General features: G+C 51.3%; 1 protein-coding gene across 1 annotated transcript in view; it reads right to left on the minus strand.

The window, feature by feature from the left end:
• Nucleotides 1-27,704, minus strand: part of MYH9 (myosin heavy chain 9) — an 88,188-nt gene that overhangs the window by 17,504 nt on the left and 42,980 nt on the right. Inside the window, exons 4-20 of the mRNA XM_081127966.1 lie at nt 22,168-22,195; nt 21,329-21,422; nt 17,252-17,344; nt 16,675-16,738; nt 16,026-16,124; nt 15,500-15,643; nt 14,578-14,673; nt 13,653-13,771; nt 12,068-12,220; nt 11,056-11,229; nt 9,543-9,716; nt 7,512-7,626; nt 5,018-5,211; nt 4,542-4,663; nt 3,738-3,807; nt 1,777-1,937; nt 837-945 (exon numbers count right to left, since the gene is read on the minus strand). Coding sequence (XP_080984092.1) covers nt 837-945; nt 1,777-1,937; nt 3,738-3,807; nt 4,542-4,663; nt 5,018-5,211; nt 7,512-7,626; nt 9,543-9,716; nt 11,056-11,229; nt 12,068-12,220; nt 13,653-13,771; nt 14,578-14,673; nt 15,500-15,643; nt 16,026-16,124; nt 16,675-16,738; nt 17,252-17,344; nt 21,329-21,422; nt 22,168-22,195 — 2,009 coding nt within the window. The remainder of the gene's footprint in view (nt 1-836; nt 946-1,776; nt 1,938-3,737; nt 3,808-4,541; nt 4,664-5,017; nt 5,212-7,511; nt 7,627-9,542; nt 9,717-11,055; nt 11,230-12,067; nt 12,221-13,652; nt 13,772-14,577; nt 14,674-15,499; nt 15,644-16,025; nt 16,125-16,674; nt 16,739-17,251; nt 17,345-21,328; nt 21,423-22,167; nt 22,196-27,704) is intronic.

A 27,704-nucleotide genomic window follows, 5' to 3' on the forward strand; every position in this document is an offset into this window, starting at 1 on the left:
ACGACAGCATTATTTAGAGTAATAAAAAATTAGGAATTAGATCAAGACCCATCACTGGAAAAGTAGCCAGTTAAATTATGAATGTCTCTAGGGAACCATGTGCTGACTTTTTAAAACGGATGCAGATAAAAAAAACAAAATGATGCTCATGAAGGAATTTTAAATAAAAAATGTAAAACACAAAACTTTATACAAGCCAGAGCTCTGCTATGTAAGAATGTACATGGTTTACAGAGCAGAGACTTCAGGGAGTAAAAAAAAAAAAAAGCAGGAATAAATACTGAAACATCTATTCAACGTTGACATTGGCTTGGCATTGAAGGGATTATGAATGAATTTTTATTTTCTTCTTTATGCATTTTGTTAGCTTAACTTTTCACAATTACTACAAATTAGTTATTATAAATAAAAGCAGAATGAACAACTTATTTTTTTAAGAGGGATTTTTTATAGGCTAGGAGGACCCGCCTAGCTGTGTACAAAGATTCTGACTGTCCATGGCTTCCCAGGAGGGCAGCACCCAAGACACATGTGGCCGTGGCAGGTGGGCCTTTACATCTTGGAAGCTGCTGTTTGAGCCACTCTATCCTAGCCTATCAGCAGGCCATGGCCATCCATACTGGACACATGCCACAGTTCACTTGCCCCTAGACCCCATGGGCAGGACAGCCCGGAGTCATGTTGCCAGACACAGGGGAGGCACAGGGAAAGCACCCCTCCCAGGGACATGAGCCCTGCATGGAGGCCAACGTAAGGTCTGCTTGTCCCCTGTCCACAAGGGAAGCTGGCAAGGCATGAGCTGGGCTGCAGTAAGGGATGGCCCTTCCAGGACCTACCTTGGTGAAAAGCCTCCACCACTGCCAGTTCCTCAGCTTGAGGTAGGCAGCGCAGTTCCTCTGTAGGACCTTCATGGCTGTCAGCTGCTGCTGCCGCTTGGCAAAGGCCCTGTGAGTGAGGGACACGGTCAGCACCTCAGGGCAGGGGGACAACAGACCTCTAATCTGTCAGCCCTGACCTTGCTCCAGGTAGCTTTTCTGGAGGGATGACCCCTGCCCGGGGCACCTCAAGACAGAAGTGTAGGGAAAGAGGCTGGCTTTGGGGTTGAGTCCTATGGGTGACCTTGCAGAGGGTGGCAAGGGCGTAGGTCACAGGACCACTCTTTTTCACTAAGGGGTAAGTGAGTTCATGAGGTGAAAGAGCCTTGTGCACTAACTACAGATCCAAGTCAAGTGTGATGGCTGGTCATTCAGCCGATCTACTGACTTCAGCTTCCCACCCTCAAGACACCCACTAGCAGGGCTTCTGGATAAACAAGGCTCTGGCTCCCAGCACTCAGAGCTTGGGCTGTAGTGTATGTCCCTGAACATAGACACGGGCTCAGGAGACCAATGTCCCGCAGCAAGTGAGTCCCTGACTCCCAAAGAAGCTGCTTGGGACTCAAGGGCAGCCTCCTCCCCTTGGAACTCAGGGTACTCTGGGGGCAACCAGGTTCTGGGTGTCATCCCCACACAAGGGACACAGAAAGAAATACCAGTGAGCGGAAGGCCTTCAGAGCAGGCAAATCCAAGCACAGTCACCACCTAAACCTGTCACTTTAAACATCAGGTGGAAATCCAGAAAGCAAGGGATCAGGAAGAGCCTCCCTTAGGCAGACACCTAACTGGCATTAGGGGTCCCAAGGCAACAGCTTCCTAAAGCGCCCTTCTGCACCAGGAGAGCTTGAAGGGTCTTGAGTGTGGGACAGGCTAGGTGGAGACCGGTGTCTCTGGAACTCACTTTCTGGCCAGGTAGCCCCTGCAGCAGGCCTGGAACCCAATGATGACATCGGTGATCTTCAGGTCCCTCTCCTCCTCCAGGTGGGCCAACACGCCGGCCCGGAAGAAGACCTTGCTCTGGCCGATGCGGTACAGGTTGCTGTCGAGCTCCAAGGCTTTGATCTAGACAGGGGAGATCATGCTATTTACTGCATGCCACCCAGAACCCTGGAACAACGAATGCTGAGAACCTGCCTGGGGGTGGAGGTTGGGGGGGACAAGACAGGGTCAGTCCTGGAGCTCCTGCTTCTCTGTTGTGCAGCCTAACTCTGTCTCCTGGGGCCCAGGGGGACGCCGGGAAGAGGGGCAGGTAGGTTCCGGGATAGGGCAGGGTGACAAGTCAGATTTGAGGAGAAGCACAGAACCTCAGCATTAAAGGGAACTTGAAGGTCCTCTCTTCCTCCACCCTCCTGCTTCTGCATACTACAGTCTCGCTCTTCAAATGCCCAGGATGCCACCCTCCAACCAAGTGCCATCGTCATGGTCAGTAAGAGTAGCACACACTTCAGAAGAGGCCAGGCCCAGGTTCAAATATTGGGTGATCCTGGGCCTTAACCTCTATGAGCCTATGTTCCCTAAGCTATAAAATAGGAATGCTTTAATTAAAAAAAAAAAAGTTAATGAACAGAGCAAATAATCATACCCTCTTCACAGCAGAACTGTGGGAATTAAATGAGAGAATGCAGAAAGCGCTGAGCACAGGCTCAAGCATGTAGTGAATGCTTAATACATTCAACTGTCCTTATTACTGAGCAGTTTTAGTACCGTAACGAGGCTCTCTCTGAAGCCTACTGGCAAGGGTCTGTCTGCTTGGGAGAGGGATTTAGAGCTCCAAAAAGGCAGAGCTTTGAATGGGATAAGTGGATCTAGAGACCCTCATGGCCCTGGCAGTCCTGGATGAGGCCCTGGGAGAAGGCAAGACCAGGAGAGGTGGACCCAACATGGGCATCTCCCCTCCCTGCACAATGAGCCTCAGGAGACAGGTTCCATCTTCCCTGTAGAGCAGGGTGGGAAGGGGAACTGCCTGTGTCTTAAGGAGGGACATCCCTCACCTGACCAGCAATCAACCAAGTCTTCTTGAGGAAGGGTGGCCCAGACAACAGTTGGAGGCATCCCTATCCTTCGTACCTTCTTTCCCATCAGCTGGTAAGCATCAGAGAGCAGAGAGCTGGGTCTTCCCCCCGTTTTCCTGGCATCAATCTCCCTATCACTTAATGTAGTGCTTTGCACATAGTAGGAGCTGAGTTTTCCTTCCCTTTTCTCTTTCCTCCCACCAGCCCTCCCTTCAGACTCTTTGGAAAGAATGCAAAGCAAAGAAAAGCAAAGAAAAGCAAAGGGAGTGGCTGAGAACCCTGGACACATCAGAAACAGGACACTGGCAAAGCAGAAAAAATTACCCACGGGATACAGCCCCAGCTTGGCCACTCAGTCACCACAAAGCCTTCACTCATTCAGCAGAGTTCAGAGTACCCACTGCCCATCCAGCTCTGCTGTAGGAGTGGAGGAAGAGAGAGGAAAGGTCCAAAAGCATGGCATCTAGGAATTCTGGGCCAGTCTCAGTGCTCCAGCCCCACTGCCCTGGCTGTGAGCTGCCTTCCTGACCACACTGGGCATGAATATTGGAGACGTGAGTAAGAAAGCACAAGCATGTGTCCCAAAAGGAAGGGACCGTCTAACGTCAAAGCCCTGCCATGCCACAGCTCTAGTCTCCACACCACCCTGGCCCCATGCGCCATCCCTGACTATCCAAGGGCCAAGGGGGCTGCCGCTCAGGGAACCTGGCAGAATCAGACCTGGAGCATTGGACAGCAATAGAGCATGGGCGCCACCTGACCCATTGGGCACCCATCCAGTCAGACAGGCACTGGTCATGTGGGCATGCACCAGCCAAAGGTCCTTCCAACCCCAGGAAGCTCAACTCACCATAAGCACACACGCCTGCTTCCCATCCATGAAGCCCTTAGGGATGGAGTTTGGTGTCAGGATTTCATATCTAAGGCAGAGAAAAGAAGCTGGGTCAATTCCTCCCTTGCTTCAAAGCCATGTGGCCTGAAATGTACGTGAGAGAGGACCATGCCAAAGGTGTAGCAGATGCAGAATCCCTTTCATGTCAAGAATACACTTGGCAACCCCCCCCCTGCCTTTTTCTTAGGCTGAATGGTACAAGGCAGGCTCTGAATTTTCTGGAAAGTGAATGGAAACTCACGTTGAACTATTTAACTCACTGAAGCTTTAGGTTGGGATTATAACTGCTAATTACAGTATCCGCGTCTGTAACCCCAGACGGCCACTCATGTCTTCCTGAGATGATGCCGGGCACTGCTAATAAATAGGATGGTCCAAGAAATAGAGGGCTGCGTTGTGATAGCAACCGGCACTAAACACAATCATTAGGCAAACAGGACAGTGCACACATGACAAGAAGCTGCAGTGTTCTATGACTTCCATTTCCTAAAGTTCCTTTGATACTCAAGTCTCTGGCTGATCTTGGTACATTTCACAGCTCCTCTAACTGGAGCAAACAGTGCCAGGCCCCGCAGTCACTAGGCATGAAAGCCAACAAGATTCCGTTCATTTCAGTAATAAAAGGAGGGAAATCCTTTTTCATGTAGGGGGTGGAGTAGAGAAGGTGTGAGGAGCTGGCCAGACCTCAGCTCTGGGTGGCCGAGGAAAATGCTTCCTTGCTGGTGGTCCCTGCGGGAGAAGCGGCTGCAGGCCCCGGCTCACCTCTGCCGGAACTCCTGAAAGACCACCCGGTTGGGGAAGCCCTGGCGGCAGATCCGAATGCCCTCAAGAACCCCGTTGCAGCGCAGCTGGTCCAGCACCAGATGGGGATCCAGTTTGCCAGCCTAAAGAAAACACATGCGTGTGGTCTTGCTTCTGTGCCCAGGAACTCATGGAGAAAGGTGGGCTGGGCCCCTCTGGACTCAACAGGGCAAAAGCCTCAGGAGTTACAGCAGCCCACAGCCTTTGATGCTAAGTTACATGATGCAAGTCCTGGAGAGGCTATGAGACAGCGTAACCAAGCGGAAACGCATGCCACAAATGTAGCCTGCCTCCTGGGGAGCCTCGAGTCAGTCTGCAGATGGACAGACCACTGAGGGCGCTCTGTGTGCTGTGGGGAAGGAACCATTGCTGCTGGGGAGACAGAAAGAGTGGGACACCCTCAAGTGCCCTGCCCACACCCTGCTGAGTGGCCACACCTTCTTCTCATGGTTGGGGATGATGCAGCGGACAAAGTTGGGGTTGGTATTTCTTAGTGTGGCCATCAGCTTGGCCAGCTGCTCCTTGTAGAGCTGTCCCACGGTGCGGAACATGCCCTTCCTCGTCTTGAAGGCCCCGGGCAGCGCCGTCTCCGACATGCCAGCTACCTGGTCCAGGCCAATGATGCGGTCCACTGCAGAGACCATGCAAAAGCACGTGAACACCCAGTGGTCCCAGTAGGGCAGTAAAGAGACAGACATCTGGACAGAGAAAGACGTGAGACTACAGAGCAGCAGGACCCTTTCTGCTTAGAGTCCACAGTCATCTCCAAATGTTGAACATACTTGACCTTCTGAGCAGGAAGCAGGAAAAGGGGAAAGACTGCACAGCCACCAGGGCTGATCTCCCCTGGGAAGCAGTCCATAAGCTACGTTCACATTACCTATCTTCAGCCCACTTTAGAAGCTCCTATTCCCACAGAGACACAAGAAAGCTAACAATGTATTTTGGAACAGTGAGCCTAGAGACTAGCTGTTTTGCCAGCCTGGCTCTGAGGCAGTGTTAAAACCTGTCTTAGAGCCCGGCCGGGCGTGGCTCAGCAGTTGAGCGTCGACCTAGGATCTAGGCGATCAGGGTTCGATTTCCGGTCAGGGCACATGCCCGGGTTGCGGGCTCGATCAATGACTCTCATCATTGATGCTTCTATCTCTCTCTCTCCCTCTCCTTTCCTCTCTCTGAAATCAATAAAGATATATTTAAAAAAAAACAACAAACCTGTCTTACAGAATCCTATAGTTGGAGGAAAAAAAAAATCAGTATCCTGAATTCCCACTGCCCTTTACCTAGAGCATGGGGCTAGGAGTCAGAAGGTGGGAGCACTAGAGCTACTCTGCCATTGTCTACAGAACTCTGATGATTCCCCATCTGGGATCCACCTAGGCACTGCTCTCTACACCAGGGACCTGGAGCAGCACGGGTGGTGTCAGAAGTGGAGTGCTCCACAGAGCCACTACCAACAGTGACTACTCCAGAGCTAGGATTCCTCACGCTCTACAACCTGCTTTGTCTCCCAGCTCACAGGTCTTTATCATTTGAACCAAGACTCCAAGAAGTTGCCCTTGTCACCGTGACTCATGCCCAGAGCAATAAAATGAACTGCTTCCTCCAAGGCATAAACAAAACAACAAACGAACCCAAAGCGGCCAGCGACTTGAGGTCAGTCAAGCAAGAGCCAATATTAAATCTGAAGCCTTCTGTTGCTAGATGCAAAAGTTAAGAATTCTGTGACAGTCTGTTTCATATTCCTTTACAGCTAGATCTCAACTATTTATCTGAAGACAGCAAAAAGGACAGAAACTCAAGACAAAAACCCAGAGTGAGGATGGACCAGATGAACCAATTAAAACAGGAGGCATGTTTGACCTTCTGCACCCAGGGCTCATTTTACTGGCGACCAGAAGTTTCCTGGGAGTGGCAGGCTTGTCAAGGCCACTTGGCTTGCCCAGGGGAAGATCAAATATGCCCCATAATAACTGGTCATTTCATGTAGGCCCGTCCTGCCCCCAGGAAGCCCACCCAGCAAGGAGCCCGTGCTTGTGGCGTGCTTAGTGAATGAACACACAAATGCCACTTGATCTCAGAGGCACATGCACACGGCAGCATCACACCTGACGCTCATGCTGAGACACCAGCAGCCATTCAAGCAGTAGGACGCCACCTTCACCAAGTGGAAATCTGAAGAGCATGTGGGTTTTTAAACAACTTGTTTTCCTTTAAGATCTACAACGTGAAGTCTCCTGATTTGGCTGGTTTTCTACCAGAGGCTTGGGATGGGTCCGATGGGGAGGAGCCTTCCCACAAGCCCGGTCAGACCAGGGTGGGGGCAGTCAAGCAAGAAGAGCCAACAGTGGGACGATTCAGCAGAAGCATTTGCCGCACAGCCCTGGATGCACCACACACAAGGGACGCCACTCTGGGTGGCCAGTCACCTGGTTCTAGGTGGAGAATGGGAAAGCGTTGATAGAAATAGGCTCTCTGAGTGCTCTGCATCTCTGCAACAGAGAGGTTAAAGCAAAACCCAGGCAGAAGGGAGAGGAAACCGATAGAAACCGTGAGAAAGCACAACTCCAAAGCCACCAGTCTACCCAGGAGAGGCGGCAGCACAGTGAGCCATGGGATAGGAACCTGCGTGGCCAGGCTTTGAGCCACCTGTGACTTCCCACATGTGGAAAGTGCTGTGGCTTGTCTGTGGACAGCAAAGCCCTAGAGGAAATGGCTATGCAGTAAGCTCAAGGGCACTCAAGGGCAGCCTCACCCCTTCGGTTTGAGGAGACACTGTTGTGGCAGCTACGGCACATGAACCTGAACCCCACCCCACCCCGCAGCCTGTGTCAGGTGGAGATGTGCTGCTTGTTTTGTGGCTCAGCCACTACAAAGATTGGGAGAGCCCAGCTGCAGCCACAGGGGGACAGGAGTGGAGGGCAAAGGGCATACCATCCTTCCACAGCTCTGAGACGAACTTGTCGGAGGACTGGTGCAGAAGTGTGGCGATGTTGTCGTTCAGGGGGTCCATGTTCTTCATCAGCCACTCGTCAGCTTTGTAATCCACCTGCAAGAGCCAGAGTCCCAAATCACAGGCTGCTCTGGGGACATGAGAACTCACAGCCTCTGGGAGGACAAGCGGACCCCATGTGGAAAAGTTTTAACTTTTTAAATGTTTACACGAACACTCCTGACCTGGTGTTTCTATCTCTAAGGAAATGATGAATGACAAGGGCAATGGAGTAGCAACAAGATTTTCTCTGCGGTGTTATGCAGACAGCAAATAATTTAAAACAACACAAGTACCCAGCAAACCAGACTAAGAAAACTGTGCTTCAGCTACACAATAGAATATTCTGGGTTGGTTTTCATTATTCTATTTTTAGGTAATACAACAATAAAGAAATATCCTAGAAAGGCATATGCCAAAATGTTATAATATTTCTTTTTAGTAATAGGACAAATAATTTTTACTTTTTGTCTTTTCAGGATATCCAAGTTTTCTGTGATGAGTATGTATTATTCTTATCTTTTCTGAAATATGTCCTTAAAACTGTACATATTGTGTCTTCATTGCAAAAAGTAACATATTGTATCTTCATTGCAAAGACCCCAAAACAATATGAATGGAGCAACAGGCCACCCTGGCCTCTCTATCTAGCCCACACCAGGGCCAGAGGTGACTGCTGTGCTCTGCCCAGTGGTCCTCATGTGCACTCCTGTCAACATGCACGATGTTGCTTCTTTTTCCTAGGAGCACAGTTACATCCTGGGAGATGACAAGCCCCAGAGCCAGTGTCTTGGCCACCTGGACACAGCCAGCCTCCTGGTCCTTTTAGCTGCCGCAGCGCAGCCCAGGTGCCCAGGTGCCCAGGTGTGGATGTGCACAGCCAGATTTGTCATTGTCCAGCCCCGCCCCGCCTCAACCTGGGCTTCAGGTATGCCATTTTTTTGCATTATAAACAACACTGCAATAAAAGCCTCCTGTGAAGCCTCTGTGCATGTGTATTTCTAACAGAGGGGTAAGGAAAGGTGCACATTCAGGGGGCACTGCCTTAGGTGACTATAGAAACAGTTTTCTTGTTTTTTTAATGGGTAGTTTAAAATCAAGAGTTGCTTCGGCAGCCTTTGGAATCCAAGGAGCGAAGTTGGAGAGGCTGGGCAGTGCAGGGCCACATGTAGGAGCAGCGGGCGAGGACACATGTGGCTCAGGAGTAGTAACAGGAAAGCTCCCGGCTCTCCTCACTGGGTCACTTTGGCAATAACCAAACTATCTCTGCCAGTGGAGGCTCTCTACCAGGGCGACTGGGCCACACCCCCACCTCCACCATAATAACTATTTGGCAAGGTCTGGGGACATTTCTGGTTAGGGAGGGTGCTACTGACCTCTGGTGGGAAGAAGCCAGGGATGCTGCTAAACATCCTACAAAACACAAGACAGTCCCCAACAATAACGACTGGTCCAGCCCATGATGCTGGTAGTGCAGAGGTTGAGAGGCCCTGCCCTAGAGTACTGACCTGTGCCCAGCGCTGGGCTTCACAAGCTCACTTAATAATGTAACCCTGTAAGGTGATGGTCACCCCCATTTTCCAGATGAGGCAATCAAGGCTCAGAGAGGTTAAGCAGCCAAAAGTCACAATGGCAGAGTTCTAATTCAAACTCCAGAGCCCATGCCTTTGGCACAGATCTCATTTCTGCACTGGGAAAATTCACCTAGTGATAATACAAATAACATTATACCTGAGTAGCTTCCAGGAGTGCTGAAAGCTCCTATGAAATGTAACATGTGACGGGCTTTCTTTGCGAGGTGCGCAGCTGTGTGAGTGTTGATTACTGCCACCAGGCACCTTATCGATGAGTCACTGGACAAGAACACTGTGGCCCTGTCCCCTGCCGGGGGCTGCCCAGCTCATGGTCTTAGAATCATTCCCACCTCTCCTGAGGAGATCCAGCCACCCCCTTCCTGTGTGCGCTCTGCTCACCTTGCCAGCATAGTGGATGATGCAGAAATCAGCTTTGTCCTTCAGCTGCTTGGGCTTCTGGAACTTGGGGTGGGTGCCCTGCTCCTGTACCACCTTCTCCACGAAGCTCTTGTCAGTGGCTTTGGGGAACCAGCACTCCTCATCCAGCAGGGCGAGGATGCCAGGGGGACCTGCCTGGAGGAAGCATAGCATCACACAGGTGAACGTGACCTGGGAACCCCACCCCAACCCTGCCTAAACAAGAGGCCAAAGCCTGGGGGTTCCTGGGAGTTATCAGAACCCCCAGAATCTCACCAGAAGGTGGGCAGCACTTCTCCCATAGGGGTAAAGAAAGAAGGAGTATTACTCAACTTAAGAATTCTAGTTTGAAGAGAAACTTCGGAGGTCTAGGCTGTGGCCAACACACCTTAATCCAATGATCCATCACGTTACAGCTCTGAAAATCACCTGGTGGGCTTGATGGACTGTGCAGACCCCCTAATCTAGGTGCCCAGAGTTTGCCCTCAACTGGCGCCCTTGGAGTCACTCTGCAACATCACCCCACACACTTTGTGTCTGCACAACTATGTGGTGAGACATGATGTTTAGGACAAACCCCTTGAGGAAGAGAAAGTGTGGCAGAGCCCCAGAGCTTTCCATACAGAAAGCAGGTACAGACACTGTAGAGACTGGGTGGCAGGACTAAGCCAGGTTTTTGTTCACTGGAAAAAACTGATTACCACAAACTCATCACAAAAGTAAACTTTCAGGTTAGGATTACAGAGTCTCAAACCCCACCTTTGGCTAATACTCTCAAAATGCACAAACTTCTTCCTAGGCCTTCTGATCACTTAACATTTCAGTGTCACTCTGGGGTATACATTCTCAAGCAGCTCAGGATTCGGGGAAAACGTGAGTTCAGTGTGTTTAACTCTAATCAAGACAACCCACAAACAGGAATAGCCTGGGCTCCAAAAGAGCACAGCGCTCAAACCTAACCCAGACTGCACCAGGCAAGAGCTTTCAACAGAAACTGACAACAAAGGGGAAGGGCTTTCTAGCTACCACATCCACCAACAGTCATTGTGGGGCAGAAGCCAGGTGCCACGTTAGCCCTAAGAGAGGACAGACAGAACTTCAACACGTGCACTGGAAACAGCATTCGGCACCCTGGGTCCACACAGTCCCGCACTACAGTGAAAGCATCTGGGGCTAGGCACCTGCTACATAAAAGCATGCCTATTTCTTTAGGACAAAGAAAGGCTTGTTGAGCCCACCCCTCAAGTAGATGCTGGGTGGTCTTCTGGGACTAAAGACAGGAAACCCAGGCACCAGCCACATCCCCACCTGGTCAGCAGCTGCCTGAGGCTCCCAGGCACCAGATCCAAGTCCCAGAGCTTATTCCTCCAGGTGGCACTGGCAGTAGAGGAACTAAACACCCCAACCAACATAGAGTGGGAGGTGAGAACAGGGTCCCCAGAGGGAACGAACAGGGCCAGGCCAGGTGTGAGATCTGAGCAGGGATGGCTCTTACTGGCTTCTCAATGAGGTCAATGCAGGGCTGCAGGTCAAGCCCAAAGTCGATGAAGTTCCACTCGATGCCCTCGCGCTGGTACTCCTCCTGCTCCAGGATGAACATGGTGTGGTTGAAGAGCTGCTGCAGCTTCTCGTTGGTGTAGTTGATGCAGAGCTGCTCGAAGGAGTTCAGCTGCAAGGAGGGAGAGCAACGTCAGGGAGCTGCCCACCATGAGCCCAGAGCCCCTTGGGAAGGAGTGGGTTCTGCACTTTCTGAAGCCCATGGAACTCTCCATCAGCCTGGTAAAGCCCTTCTAAGAATGTTTTACAATGCATAAAATAGATAAATTACAAAAAGAAAAAAGTTACGTTAAAATATAATTATCAAAATACTGCGACATAGTAATACCTTGTGCTTTTTCAACAAGCACTAGCCATGGGCTTAGTAACTTCTAAAATTTTGAAGTAGAGATGAACATAAAAGATATTACAACATCTCAGTGACAACTGCAACATATGAAACCTACTGCTAGTGCAGCTGTGGTTTGTGCACTGTGCTCAATTCACAGTGAGAAAAAAAGTGTCATTTCAATAAGAGGCCAGTGAAAAATAAAGAGGCAATGTTTACCCCCCAAGTTCATGGTTCCTCTGGAATCTACCACGGACCCCCAGGTTAAGACCCTCTGATTTACCAATTATCAGGTTTTTCCTATGACAGCTCAAAGTCTTTATGGGCAGAAGCAATGTCTTGTCTGAACACTCAATAATTATTTGCTGGAAGAATAAATCCACAGAAAGGCCTGCCACGATGACCCCCAGAACACCATTCTCTCCCGCACTTCTGGTTAGCAACAGGCACACCTGTTTCAGCTTAAAATACACCGAACTGCTAGCTCTTGTCTCCATGCAAGGAAGGAGATGGCCAACTCAGGTTGCTGTGGAACCACCAGAAAGAAGATTCACAGACAAGGAGAAGGAGCCAAGAGGCTAAGGAGGCAGCAAGGACATAAGGGCAAGAGGGAGATGCTCACATCAAAGATCTCGAAGCCAGCAATGTCCAGGATCCCGATGAATGAGGCGCCCTGCCGCTTGGTCTTGTCCAGGGCCTTGTTGATGCGCAGCACCAGCCAGCGGAACATGCGCTCGTAGGTGGCCTTGGCCAAAGCCTCGATGGCAAAGTCAGCCTGTGGGGAAGAACATGCAGGGGACAGAGTGTCAGATACAAGGAGCCTTTAAACCTGTACCCTTTGCCCCAGTAATTTCACCTGCAGGGCCCTCCCCGAGAGAAACAGACCTAAATATGAGGGGAAAGCTTCTTGCACAAATATGTTCACTGCAATGTTATTTACAGTGACGAAAAGTTGAAACAACCTAACTATCCAACAATTTGGACATGGCAGACTTAGAAAGTCATATTTGCAAAGACCTTTTTACAATAAATGGGGATATACAGAAGTATCTACAGAAGAAATGACAAGACATCTGAGATTTGCTTCAAATAATGCGGTCGCGGGTGGGGGCATGAAAGATTAATGATGAGCCAAGACTGGCTGTGAGTTAGTCACTCTTGAAGCTGCCTGTGTGATGGGCACCTGGGGCTCGTTACAGTATCCTCTCTATCTGCAAATGTTCAAAAAGTTCTGTAATCAAAAGCCAAGGTGACAACTAAGTTTAAAATAAAAAGAACGAAAAGGCCTTGAAGGAAATAAAAAGCTGCCAATAACTGTCAGTGGGCAGGACTAGGGCAATTTTTTTCCTTCTCTAGACTTTTCTGTATTTCCCGAATCTACAGCATTTGTGTATCACTCTCGTAATGAAAAAGTAAAGGTCCTAACTATTAGGGAAATGAACAGTTGGTAATAATTATGCATGCTGTCTGGAAAACAATGTTCTTGGCTCTGGTGGGATGGCTCTGCACAGAATCTCCCGCAGGCTGCTGGCCACCAGTGTGAGGAACAGAGGGTGGCACCCTTGGGCAAAAGGACTAATCAACTTGAACTTCAAAATATTTTTGAGAGATGAGAATAGCACCTTAAAAACGCCTATTGCCACTACAGAAACTAGAAACGCCAACAGAGGAAAAAAGTGGTCCTGACTGGGAGGGACCTCAGCTCCCGGGAAAGGTGGACACATTTGTGAGATGCAGCTGAGGAAAAGGCTCCTGCTCGTCTCTCACCACAGGCAGCAGACAGCAGGTGGTAGAGAAACAGCCACTGGCATGGGCCTCAGGGATGGTGGATGCCTCCGCTCCCCTAGCACCAGAAACATCAAGTTCTCGCTTTAGACCAGAAGAGGACAGGCCTATGTCTTCACTGACCAATCAGTCTAAACATCGGCTTGATGCAAAGAGGCACAACGCAATCTAAAGGGCCCTACCTAAGGATGGCCCTTTCTGGGCCAGTGGCCTTGGGCATGTTATGAACTTCTCAGGGTCAGCTTCCTCATGTTTTTAATGAAGTGAACACCACCCTGCTCTCAGAGCTGGTTTGAGGACTGAATGAGGGAACCCACGCGGCAGTGCCCAACAGCCGATGGCTCACAGCAGCCCTCCAATTGGCCACTGCCAGGGCCCCATTAAGGAGGCAGCCCAACCTCGCCCCCAGCGGGCATGCATACCTGTTCCTTTGTCTGTGCCTTCTGGACGTAATCCCGTCCCACCTTGATTCGAGGGGTGAGGATTCCTCTGGTGAAATCAGTCACATTGATACCCAAGAGGTGGGACACTTTTTGGGCAGCTAATATTTTTCAAAGAGGAGGGGAAGAGTAAAAAGTTTTAATTAAACCCAAGAGAACCAGTTTCTCTGCTTCCCCTGGTAGCGAAGAAGAATGCTGTGGTGCTAACTGAGCTATCACTACTGACTCTGGAGCCTTCCTCAGCAGGGCAGGCACCAGCTCTCCCCTTCCACCCAGCGGGCATGGCAGAGAGGAAGGCGTCCCAACCGGGGCCCAGCCTCGGTTCCTCTGCACACTCTCGGCCTCATCTGCCAAGTGTGCAAGCGGGTCCTACCCACAAACAGGGCTGAGAGGAGGCAGCCCACCAGGACCTGGTGAGGGGACCAAATAGCACATGGCCCACAGAAATATCTTTTAATCCAGCACCCACACGTACAATTTTTCAAATGCCCCTAAGAAGGGCACATTAAGGTTGAAAATTTAAATGGGGTCACATGCAGTGACCCAAAGGAATAGAAGTTGCTGAGGCAGATACGTAACCAGTGTTTCGAGGTCTAATGCATGCATGGGTAAAGCGTGCCTGGAGCAGCAGCAGAAATCACTGTCTTACTGAGACACCTGGTTTGGTCTCAGGGATGAATGACGGAAACCCTGGTTCTTGTGATACAGGCTTTCTACCTCACTCTGATGCTGGCTCTATGAAGAAGGGCCATGCTCAGGTGTGTTTCACAAAAAGTACAGTGAAAGCCAGCCAATAACATACACAAAATTAAAAAGAGTGGGGTGTGGAATTCCTACAAGGCTTTCTCCTGAGCTGATCCATGCCCAGGCACCTCCCCATATTTCAGTGGGAGGACAACAGTGTTACCTGTGTTGTCGGGCATGGATGCCTGGTCAGTGTTACGCTCCTTCTTGAAGGCGATGTTGCCAAGCTGAAGAACCCCCGAGATGACCCGCAGCAAACCTTGGGTTGCAATCAAAGGCAGCTTAGAATCCAGCAGGGGATGGAATAAGCCCCTAGTGAGCTGTGGTCTAGTCCACATGGAGGGCTCAGCACCCTGGAGGGCTCACTGCCTCCCTGCCAGTGTGGCTCTGTCTTCAGGGCCTCTGCCAGACCTCAACTTGAGCAACCCTGTACTTAGTTACGGGGTGTTAATCTTCCCAACACTTTGAAATCTGGACCAAGAATAAGCCTCTAGCCCAGGAGCCACTGTGTTTTTATAAATAAAGTTTTATTGAAACATAGTCAGGCCCATCCAATTACATATTATCTGTGGCTGAGCAAAGGTGGTTCCAATCTTATTGCTAGGGAATGGGTGCACTCTCCACAACTTTCTAAAATAAAGCCTCAAAGCCTCTTCACCCCCCCTCTAGGGAAATGAGAAGACGCAGGCAGGTTCCATACCGCTATTCATTCTAAGCCTCACCAATGTAAAGCTCCCAGCCCCAGCCCCTTCCACACTCTGCTGAGACAAGGTAGGAATAGTCTACTTTCAGCAAATGAAAAGGACTGCAGCGGTGGACCCAGACCCTGGGCAGCTGAGCACCTGTACTTGGTTCCCCTCTGCATAAATGCCTGTGGTATCACAGGGAAAAAATAACCCTGAAACTCAAACTCAAGGTACCATCTCCCACACACTCAAGGCCTTCCTTCTGGCCTCTACAGGGCTCCCAAAGAGTCAGAGCCAGCAGGAAGCCCTCTCCAGGCCCATCAGCTGCTCTGATGCCCACAAGAACGTGAACCAGCCTCTGGCCTTCCCTTCCTCACCCCAAAGGGGACCAGCCCTTACCAACTTGCTCCTCCTCTGGGATGCTCATAATCCTCATGGCCTCCATGGTCTCCTGGAACAGGTCCTTGTCCTGCTGACCAGGAATGGTGACATGCCCATTGGACAGGAAGCGGTATTTGTTGTATGGCTCCAACAGGAGGTCAGCTGTAAGGGATGGAGGGCAAGGGCAGTCAGTGAGGTGCTGACACCAGGGGTTCTAGTCAACGTTGAAACATCAGACTGGGAAACACCCCAAAGCCCCGAGAGACCCCAGCAACTGCAGAATAGCCAGGATGCTAACTTTCCTCAGCAGAGACTGACATGCATGGAGCCCATGAGGCCCGTGATTCACAGCTGCACCTGCAACTGGCCCTGGTTTTTCTCTGGTGTGGTCAGAAACAGAGGCCAAGTCCTCAGGATGGCCCGGAAAACAGAACTCATCTGGCATCTCGTCCCCAACCTAAGGCCAGAGTTTTCATTCCCAACTGGAGTGTGTGGTCCGACCACAGCAGGAGCCCCCATGTCAGGCAGTGGGCCCACCACTCACTCTTCAGGTGCTCTCCAGCCCCAGACAGGAGATAGTAGAAGATGTGGAAGGTCCTCTCGTCCTTGGCTTGACGAATAGCACGAGATTTCTCCAAAAGATCTTTGCAAACATTGAGGAATTGTGCAAGCTGGAAGGAAGGCAACCCTCCCCTTTCCTCTATTCCCATCAAAAGCCACTGAACTTCACCAGGTGCAAAGAATGGCACAAAATGGCCGAATAAAATACAAGCAAACTCTCTTGGCTCTCTAGCCTGTCCAAAGAGCAGTGCTCACACCTGGGAGCCTTGTCTATTTCAAGGGCCCCCTTCTCGAGAGCCAATGGAGATCAGAGACTCCCACCAGCAAAGGCTGTAATGCTGGTGTAGGAGAGAAATAAATTAGCATTCACCCCCAACTCCACCCCTCAGCACTGGGTGATCTTCCATAGTCCCGTCCCATTCTAGGCTGAGCCTTATACTGCCAATAAGAAAAGCCTAGCTGGGAGCTGGGTTCTCAATGAACCGCTCCTGGTACTCTGATGCCACAGATGAGGTGTCACAATAGGCCCACAAAAGGGAAACTGCTGGAATCAGGTAGCAGCTTCTTCTCCATCAAGGTAACTTCCCCCCCTCTAGACGCGGCACTCTTGCTACAATTAACCACAAGGATACAAGTCTCAATATTGGCTCCCACGATGTAGCCATTGACATCAAAGTTGATGCGAATGAATTTGCCCTAAGGAAAGACAATGAAGAAATTAGAGGCCCCATCCTCTGGTCCCTACCTCCAGCTGGTAAAGCCCAGAGGGAGAAAGCCAATGTGTACAGCAGCCAGGGGCCCTGCACCCACATTGCACATGCACTCGGGCCTCAGAAATGCCACACTGCTTCAAGCTTGGAACCAAGAGGAGGTCCAGTGGTACCCAAGTTCCTCCGCACAGGGGAAAAAGTGTCCTAGCTGCCTGACCTGGCGCTGAGTCCTAACTGGCTACCATGGGACAATCAGGGGGACCAGCAGTGATTTCCCCTTCCCTAGCTGGCTTTTTGCCACCTAGGTTGAAGAAGCTACTTAAGCAGGTGCACACCAACTGGAGTATGACCCAGCCTACTCCATGTAGCCAGCCCAGAAGCACCAAGTCTGAACGTTGCTCACTTTTAAAGAGAGAGCACCCAATTGGGAGGTGACATGTGCCAAAGCTGCGTAGGAGCCCCAGCCCCGCAAGCTGGGACGAGGCCAGCCACTACTCACAAATCGTGAGGAGTTGTCATTCTTCACTGTCTTGGCGTTCCCAAAGGCCTCCAGGATGGGGTTGGCCTGCAGCAGCTGCCGTTCCAGCTCGCCCTAGAAAGGAACCCAGAGGTGCAGTGAAGGCCAGGCAGAGGCTTGGGCTGCCAAACCTGCTCTGCCAGGCAGAGGAGATGGTGGCAGAGCCATGTATACACGCCTAACATGCTGGAAGGGAGGCTTCCGGTGGCCCTCCATGCCAGCCTTGGCCTGGTCTCCGTGTCACTCAAGAGCAACCTTCCCACCAGAGCTCTGGAGACCTTGAGTGGTTTGAACTTAGTTCTCTGACTGACTGACCAGTGGCCCTAGAAAGGGAAAGCGGCAGCTCCCTCAGGTCCAGGAACCTGGTACAAACAAGGACCCAGATCAACCCCAGAAGATGCGTTGGAGGGCAGCATACGAACCAAAAGGAGATGCGGAGCACTGTTCTTTCTCTGGGACTGGCTCCATTCCAGGTACCCTGGCTTCCCTCTGCCCTCCTTGCCTAAATCTCCACCCAACATGCCACATTTTTTTCCACTTCATAGGCCAGATCTACGAAAGACACAAGCTCATCTCATCCATGTCTTAATATTAACATTTCATTTCCTTGCAGGTCCTCTGTCCTACCACCACCCCAAACCTGCTCCCAGCACATTAGGTACATGAGTATGGAACTGAGAAGGGTTCTAAACTGTTTATCAACACCAGTGAACTCTAATTATGGTTTCATGATGCTTTGTGGTTGACAAAAATCGCCCTTATGCCTTCTTATCCCTGGATTCTCATGATACCCAGGGTAGGAAAAACAGAGTAGTCCCATTTCGCAGAAGAGAAAGTCAAGGTTGAGGGAAGGAGAATGATCTGTCTGAGGTTATGCAGCTATCAACTAGCAAAGCAGGTATTGGAATCCGAGTCTTCTACCAACAACTGGCAGTCACTGCCATTATCCTGCCCTTCGGGACTCTACCTGTCAGGTCAGATCAACATTGGAAGCAGCCACTGTCCTCCCAGCAGGCCAGATAATAACTGACACTGGCTGGGAAAATACAGATCTCCTTCACCTTAATACCTGGGTACCCTCTAGGGGGAAAGAAGATCTTGCAAGGGCTGGGCAGGGGTTCTGTATTTATTAGCAAGGCTGGAGCCAAGCCAGGATTTTATAGGAATAAAGGCTGCCTGTGAATGATGAAAAGGAAGCCTGGTAGTAGCAGGAGCTCCTTGGAGAGTCGTAAACTACAGCTTTCCAGGCACACCTGCCACAGACAAGACCTGTATGCAGAGCACTGAAGATGTAAGAAGCCCACCAGAGACTGGAAGGGGCCCAGCAGACCCACCTCTCCTACCAGGCCTGGGGGAGTCTTCTATTCTCAGACCATACAGGGAAGTGAAGGTGGGTTGGAGCAGCCAGGTCAAAGGGCAGAGGCCAAACACCCACAGAGAAGGCTCTCCATGTGTGTCTGGCACCAGTGGTCACAACGCACTGGATTGCCACTCCTGGGGCTTGGGCAAGCCTGGAAAGTCAGCGAGGCAGCCCACGGGGCCAGGATTGGATGAGTGCTGCTCCCCTACCCATTAAAATGCTCATCTCAAAACAGGCCAGGGGGCCAGGCGGCCAGGCTGGCCGAGCTACCACCATTCCCACAGACAGATGGAACTGTGGCCCCAACTGGAGCCTGCCACTGCCTCAGCTTAGAGGTGAACCTAACGCCTCTGTCATAGGCCATTGCCATGGAACGCAGGACTGCCAGACCAAGCTTGGGAGCAACCATTTGAGATTCTAGAAGCCAGCTCCCTGCTGACAGTGGTGATGGCTAACCGAGGGGTTTTTCTTTATGGATACCTAATTGAGCACAGAGGAGACTTATTTTTTCAATGAAATTAAGAGGTACTGGAGGCAGCGTATGCTGATTGGGTTTGAAATTCCCCATCTGGTGTCTGAAGGGCTTTACTGGGTGGTGTTTCTGGCAGTGGGCTACAACTAGTGCACAAAAAACAGAGGGAGGAAGAGGAATGGGGGACAAAGGTCACTGTTCAGACCTTTGTGGAAGTCCCTTCGCTCAAGCTCTACTTTGCCAACCTGCAGCCCTGCCAAAGCCCAGCCTTCCCACAGCAAGGTGAGGTTTGGGACATACTGGTGGGTGGTCTTGGGATGAGCAACTGAGTCACTCACTGCAAGGGGGAGAGAGCTCTGCCGGAGCATGCCACGACAGGCCTCAGAGCACAAGAGGGGTAAACCAAGTTCAAGAGTCTCATGGCCCAGCTGTATGGAAAATCAGAGTATACAGCTTCAGGAAAGGAAATGAACCAAACTGGTCAATGGCCTTTACAACTGAGGGCGTGAGCAGTGAGCAAAACCAGAGGCAACCTACTCAATCACTGTGGCTGGACCTGGAGTCAGGGACAGGGTGCCTATCACACACTGAAGCCTGAGAAAGAAGATGTGACAAGTTTGCTCCCACTTATCACACCCTCCTCCACATGCCATCCTATCTCAGGGCTGGGGGCCTGCCTGCCCCTCTGCAGCTGGAGTCCCAGAAGAATGCAAACGGGTCTACATTCCTGCTCATTAACAGGGACTCCAAGGTCACCCTCCAGAGACCCAGGAGCATACTAGGCATTCAATAAATAGTTGGGAAATGGATTTTACAGCAAATTCGAAGATGGAAAACCACAGCTAGAGAACTCCTAACCTCACAGCCCTGTTTTAAAAATAGGCCTCCTAAAAAGAATGGAAAATGGGGGGTGAAGAGAGGGAGCAAAAGAAACTTTATTAGTTTCTAAATATAACTCCTGACGCCCCATGGAAAAAGATTCAGAATGTCTTGGGAAGCTTGGCACATGAAAAGTTACTTTTGGTTCCATTCCAGAAGACTGTACTCATTAGGACATTCTGCAGGACACACCCAAGTCTGCATGCAAAGAGACACACACCCCTACTTACTTATATGTGCTGCACACAGCACCCCTGTAAGGGGGGGCCATGCAGGCGGCGCAGTTCCCCCGCAGCTTGAGGGGACACCATAGACACTTAGATTTGACAGGGAAGTTTAAGAGTGTGTGCTTGAGAGGAAGAGAGAGCACCACACAGGCATGCTGAGACTGATCCCCCCAACTTGGGCAAGTCCAATGTGGGTCTTCCAAGTACTGCTTCTGACCAGCACAGAGGTGGCAGGTGAGGGCCCAGCCATCACCATCTGGTCTGAAACACTGAGCACGTGGGGATCCAGGGGGGCAGATTCCCGTCCCACTGTGCCTCGGTCAGGGCTCTGCACAGGGTGTTAGAGCTATCATGCCCGCGGGAATTCGGGCAAGACTGGAACTTCTGAGAGCAGCTAGGTGATGAGGCCCATAAGCATTCTGGAGGCTGTCATTTCAGAGTGCACAGGAGGCCACCATGTGTCACACCCAGCACCCACCCCTCCTCAGACAGTCAGTGAACCGAGCCTATGAGAATAGTTCTAGCTGCAGAAAGTGACAACAGTGTGAAGTGAAAAGCTGCTTAGGAAAAAATACATAATTCAAGGGCACACGATGATCAGAACACGCATTCCTGGTGCAGAACGTGCAGTAAACGTGCAGCTCACCTAGCGAGGACACTGTTGAGTTCGACCATAATCCACCAAGAGGGAGAGGGAAAAAAAGGAAGTAAGAAGACTTTCCGATTGCCCTTTCTCTCTCCGCTGGGGGGCTGTCCACCCAGAGGCATTTCAACAGCAGCGAGAAGAAGCAGGGAGTCAAATGCAGGTGTGCCCGAGATCCTGCAAGTCTCCATCAGCTTGAGAACCAAGTTTTGGAATCTCTCTTCCAACCTCAGAGGTGGAGGCCACACAGCAATTAGCTGTCAACCACTGGTGGGTTCCAGTTTCCATAGCAACGCAGAAAGTTAGGAGGCCAGGGGAGAAATAAGATGGCTACCAATGGGCCCACTCCCAAGATAGACACGCTGCAGCTTTGATGAAAGCGGGAGCAGCCTCTGCTTCGTTCCCCAAACGCTTTCATTTTAATCCAAGCCAGGAAGCATTAAATGATCTTCCTCACAGAGAGGAAGGCCCCACTCACCTGGTCCTTCTTGCTCTTATGTGAGGAGGCCACGTGAGCCAGATACTGAATGACTTTCTTGGTGTTCTCTGTCTTGCCAGCTCCAGACTCACCCCTGCCAAGAGAGTCAAGGAAGTTCTCAGGGGGGAGGTGGCCAAATCCTTGAAGTCTGTCCCTTCCCCACTGCATGCTCTACTGCCTACCATTCTGCTGGGAGCTGCTGAGGGACCCAGCACCTAGTGGCAAAAAGGGGGACATGCAAAATAATGCTTGTTCTGGAATCCTCACTCAGGCCATTTCCCATGGCCCACTGCCTGCCCTGGTCACTTGGCAGCCTTTGCATCCAAATGTCTTTGGAATCAGTCTGAGGCAGCTGTTGACTCAGGGGTCAAAGGCACTCATACATGTTCCTTCAAAACTGCACCTGAAGGAATATTCTGTACCACTAACTCCCTCAGCAGCGGGGCTTAATTATCTGCTTGTCAAGTTCAGAGGATGAGGGTGAGATGTGCAGTGTCCACTTCAATCCAGGTAAAGGAAGCCACTGCTCAGAGCCAGAAGGAATGTGTGCCAGAGGGGCCAACAGTTGCCAGCCTGCTCTGCTGAGAAGACTCTCGCTTTTCCTCTCTGCTATAAACCCACCCCACTGATCATCAGCTCCTCTGAGGAAGGAGGCTAGATCTTTGCCCAAGAAATAAAGCTCATCCATGCTGTGGGACCACTGAGCAGCCAGTCCCTTGGGGAAGAGGCAGGGTTTAAGTTGGGAATAGAACTCATCAGCCCAGGTTTTGGTAGGAGTCCTTAAGCGTAAGGGCAGATCAGATGACACATGGCCCTGCCACCCTGACAGAAACACTTACGTGCACAAAATGGACTGGTCCTCTCGGTCTGAAACAAAGAAGACATTGGGTTAACTTCTGCCTGATGTGAAAGCCTCCCCCTCTGGCTTCTGAAGAGCTGCCCACTCCCAGGAAAGAGAGCCTCGAATGCTGCCCTTACAGGGGGCCCTCCACACCAGCTGGTATGTGCTCACCCATGCCTCACTCAGAGGAGGGATATTCCTAGGTGGCAGCACCACTGGGCAGCCACTCGTCCTCCAGGGGCTCCAACTGCCCACGCTCACTGCCCTCCCTGCCCCTGTGACACCAGAAATAGTTCTGTCTCTCTCACTTCTGAGAAAGGCAAAATATGAAAAGCTCCCCAGGAGTCTACTTTTCTGAGTGCTAAGGGGGGGGCATTCCCTGTGTTTATAACCGAGAGTTTAGGCTGTCAGAAATCAGGCCTGTGGCAGGTGTTTTAAATATTGTCCCCATTTAGGTAAGGAGCATCGGTTAAGAGGCTGGGTGAGGGGTGTGGTACTGACAAGGCTGGCTTTGCAATGGGACAGGCTTGGGGCAAGATGCTGCCCTGGTCACATGCACAGCCTCTCAGAGCCCTGGCCTCCTCCTGAGATGGCGATAATGGTATACATGTAAATAACATGCACAAAAGCACCAGTGTGGTGTCTGTCACATGGTAAATGCTCAATGATGTTAGCTTAGAGACAGCTCGGAAAAAACAGAAGCTCATCAGAATCACAGCTTCTGACCAGTTTCCAGGCCTGGCTGTCAGGAACTTTCAGCAACTCTCTCCAGCTCTGTGAGCCTCTCGGCAATTAAGGATCTAAACAACTCACTCCCCTTGGGTGCAGGAGAAGCAGTAACACCCACACTTTGAAGCTAAGTTTGACGGAAATGCTTTAAGACCTCCGGTTGACCTGTGCCAGTGCTGGGTGTCCAGTTTTAAGCAGTGGCTGAAAACACAAGCTCATTTTTCTCCCTCTTCACTCCGCACCACGGAACACCCCCAACCCACTTGAAGTCAATCTGCCTGAATCCAGGACCAGGCTAGTTACTAATATTTGAGCTGTGGAGAGGTATTTAACTCCAGTCTGTTTCCTTATCCATAAAGTAAATATGCTCCCAAATCCCTGGGAGAATTAGTTTGATGAACAGAAACAACACATGAAACGGGCTCATGCAGCACCCTATAAATAGGATGCACTCCACAAAGGTCTGCTGCCTGTTTACTTCCCCCTCAGGAAGCTGCCCTGATGTGGGGGGTAGTGGCATTGTCAGGGCAGTGGGAGTACTTATAGTTGTTAGCACAGGTGCTGGACAGAAGCCGACAGCCATCTAGAAGGACACACTCACTGGCCCCTCGTGGGCCGGCCAGGGGCCGGCAGCATGTGGCCTTGCGAAGGTGACTCATAGCTTCCTGTGTGCATGGCCTCAGGAGACAGATTTGCAGACACAGCGAGGTCTCCTGCTCTTGGCAAGGTGAGCCTCCAGTGTACCTGATCTTACAGCACACACGCCTGGGCTCTTTCTACCATCTCTTCTCTGGTCTGTGGGTCACTCAGGAGGGAAAGAGGCAGTCAGGACAGAAAGGAGGAAAACTTAACCTCATACCCAACACAAACAGCAGTTGCCCACCCACCTCTTCAGCCTACCTCCACCCCCACCAGAAAATAACAGGGTGGGGGTTACGGAAAGAACTCAGCTGCCCCACCCCATCCTGCTCTGCACTATGGAGCCGCTCAGAGCAGACTCCACAGGGGCAACCTTGCTGCCCCCATCTCAACTTTCCCACAAAACAGAGTCCTTCAAGGCCGCAGCCAGGGCTGAGGCAATCTCCATAAGACAGGCAGGAAGGCAGAGGGAAGGAGGCTGGGAGCTAAAGGTTGGGGAAGACACGCAGTTTCCACTGCCTGCCCATAAGAACAGTGTGGAGACTGAGAAGAATCTGGGACAAACACAGTTGTGATCTGGGGCCCCAGCTCCCTCACCACATCTTCCTGGGCCAGCCCCAGCTGCAGGCATGTTTAGTCACCGCTCACAAGCGGGCAAGACTGTACCTGCACATGCTGGCAAGTCGTGAGACGGTAGCAGCTGACACTACCATAAAAGGAAACATTCCCATCCCTTCCAGAAAAAAAACATTTTCCCAGAACTGTCTAGGCCAGGTCCCTGGGATGGCTGAAATTCCTCTAATTGTGTGAGGAGTCAGATGCTGAGTTGTTGAACAACAGGAAGCAGAGCCCCCCCCACATGTCGGTGCATACATAGGCGCACATGCACACACAGACACACATGCACACACAGGCATGTGGACAAGCTGCACATGGACACATATGCATATGCAATCACATGTGCACACACAAGTACATGTATAAGAGATGCACACACACAGAGGCACATGCACACAGATTCCTGCACACACTCAACTTCTAACTCTACACCACGCACCCCACCACAGCTCTTCCTCTCCTCTGACCTTTCACCTCCAATTCCTGAAGCCAAGTTAGCATCATCAACGCAGCCTAAAAGGAAAAACTCTGAAACTTTCCTTTTTCACTTTAAAGAAGTCTTAATTCACTTTGCCAAGGGCATTCATTTAGGCAAATGCTTAGGCAGAGGAAAACTGACAGGAGGCCTATCTCATTTCCTTAACTCTTGTCTCTACCACTTGGTCCACCTGCCCACAATGAATGACACCCTGGCCCCTAACATCCCAAAAGGTCTTTTCAATTCTTACAGTAGTTTTGGCTCTGTTATCTTGTGGCCTTACAACAACCTCAGGAGGTAGATAAGGCAGGCTTTGTCCCTGTTTTGCATAAGCCTCCTCTCCCAGCACTGCTTCTGTTTTGTTCTGAGCTCAGAAGCATCTCTTCTGGGCAGTGGAATGGTTAGAATTCTTAGCAACCAGCGGGCTCTCCACCTACTCAGTTTACTCTGCCAGACCCCTGGTGCATTCCAGTGAGGACCCACCTTAACACTCTATAAGCCCTTCCCACAGGGTCATCTCATGGGATGGGGACATCCCAGAGTCCAGCCCACTCAGTTGCTTTGGCTCAAGTCCTTATTTGGGCCGATATGGACTAATGGCTTATTTGAAAACGCCCTTCCTTCCTCCACACCAAAAGAGACAGACAAACAGACAGGAACCCTGTGGCCCAGACCAGGGGGATGCACTGAGAGACAACCCTCTTCTGGAAAACAGGCTCCCTGCCGGGATGAAGACCCTTAACCTGACTTCAGAGCCTGAATCCCTCTTGCTGAGCCCTACCTCGGTGAGGGTGGGGTAGAAACACAACTATGACTCTCTGCAGTGGTTTTCCATGCTTTTAAAAAAACAGCAGTCTTTCCTCAGATAAAATCTTCCCAAATCCTCAATATGAAGAACAGGTAATAAAATCCAGAGCTGCCTGGGAGGTGAAAACAGGGTTCCTCAGAGCACACTTTAACAACCACTGCTCCGCATGTCTGGGGCAGTGACATCAAGGAGAAAGCCATCAGCCGTGTGCTCCAGAGCCCTGGTTCCAATCCTCACTCTGCACTCCCCCGTCGTGATGCCTGCCCCAGACCTCTTGGGGAATCAGAGGGCAGGGGCCTCACTGGCAGGACGCTCTGAGGACTGAATGGAGTGGGTGCAGCACAGCACAAGTGCTCAGAAGCACTGTCCTTAACCACCTGAGCCCTCTGTGCCTCCCAGGCCTCCACTGTGTACCTTCCTCAGAACAACAGGAAAGGTTTTAAGATATACATTCGTGATGAGGCCATTTCCTCTCCTGATTTTATTTTAAACCCCAACTGCCCCAAGGCCTTTTGGAGCTGAAGCACATATCCAAATGGATAAGTTTCCAGGCAGCTTAGAAGTCCCCTGTTCAGGTGGGCGGAGGGGACATCTGACCACAGGTATTTCACACCAGGTTCAGACATATGCTAGGGGCCTTATCGCTCACTTCCTCTGTGAGAGGAGCTGCCGATACTTGTCCATAAAAGGCCATGGGGCTCACACAGCAGTGACATCAGCCCCGACAGGAAGTACAGAAGGAAGAGAACAGCCTGGTTCACCAACAGCCGGGGCCCGGGGCCCGGGGACCAGGGCCCAGGGCCCGGGGCTGACTCATTGGAACGCTCACTAAGATAATGCCTCCTGAGGTTCGGCCAGAGCTGCTCTCTCAGGGGTACACCTGGAAGAGCACCCTATCCCCAAGACCCATCTTCAGGTCAACCAGGTTTCTTGAGAACAAGGAAAAATGACACAAAGGGCAGTTTCAGGTTGGGCGATGGGCCTGCATAGGGTGAGACCAATGGGATAACCCATGACAAGTGGGCCTGCAACCCTCTACCACCAAGGGATCTGTCTTTCATGAAAACTGCAGAGCAGATGCCTGGGTCACTCATTGTTTGAACCCTGCTCCACGTCACCTGGGATGAGATGTCTCAGGCTGCCCAAGGCAAACTCCTGGGCTCCAGTGTTCCTTCCCCTGAGAGCCTCTTGCGAACAGCATCAGGGTCTCAATGGGCCAAAGTGCAAGTACACTTGGGCCAAAACCAGTATAAAGCATGTAGAGACCTGTGGGTTTGAGCTCAGAGCCTGGAGACTGGGAAGGCCCTAGAGGGCACCTGGTTCTACCACCTGTATCTAGAGGTCAGGACACCGAGTCCCAAGATACCCAATGACTTGACCAAAGTCACACAAGCTGGGCTAAGAACCCAGGTCTCTGGATGCCTAGTGCTTCCCAAGAGAGTTCCTACAGGGCAGGGCACTGCGCACCAGCAGTCCTGCCTCAGTGCTGCCCACTCACAGTGTCACAGGGGGCCTTGCAAGCTGTCTGCTACTGTCTCCAAAGCCAGCCCAATTCATGAGCTTGGGTTACAAGCACTTGGGAAGCAGAGAGGTGAGAAAAAGCAGGTGCAAAATGATGCTTCATGTTAGCTGAGGCTGCAGGTAGGCAGCAGGCCTCAGAGGCCTCTGTTGTGGAGCCTCTAGCAGGCAGCCAGTGAGAAGGCAGGCCCTGCTCGTAGCTTCCAAGCACACAACATGGTCCCCGACAATGTTCTCTCCAAGGCATAAAGGTAGGCCCCCACCAGACTGACGCTTGGTCAGCAGCAACCCAAGCCAGAAGCCAGCTGGACTTGGCCCAGTGCCCCCGCCCACACGCTCCCCAGGTGGGGCTGTGGTGTGAACCCTGCTGAGGAGGCCCCAGTCCCCAGTTACAGGAAGCAAAGAACAGGCAGCCCTCCCCCCCAGGCACCCATGATAATTAGAAAGAAGCCCAAGGGACTGCTCTTAGCTTTCATTACGTCAGAGGGCAGGGCCCCAAACAAGCCTTCTCTAGGTCAAAACGCATCCAGCAGCTCACACAGGTGAGCTCCCAGTGCACAGGCAAACCTGCCAGAAACCACTGCTGGTTGTTTATCTACCTTTCCCATGGGCGGGGCCAGGAGCGAGAACGTTCTGTGGGGTGGCTGCTGAGGCAGCTCCTATACGTTCATCAGGGTGGAGGGAAATTCGAAAGCCACATGTGAGTGCTGATGGCCCACAGCAAACGCCACCAGGACACTGGGAG

Source organism: Miniopterus schreibersii (assembly GCF_964146895.1).
Source record: "Miniopterus schreibersii genome assembly, chromosome: 2".
In the NCBI taxonomy this organism is placed as follows: domain Eukaryota; kingdom Metazoa; phylum Chordata; class Mammalia; order Chiroptera; family Miniopteridae; genus Miniopterus; species Miniopterus schreibersii.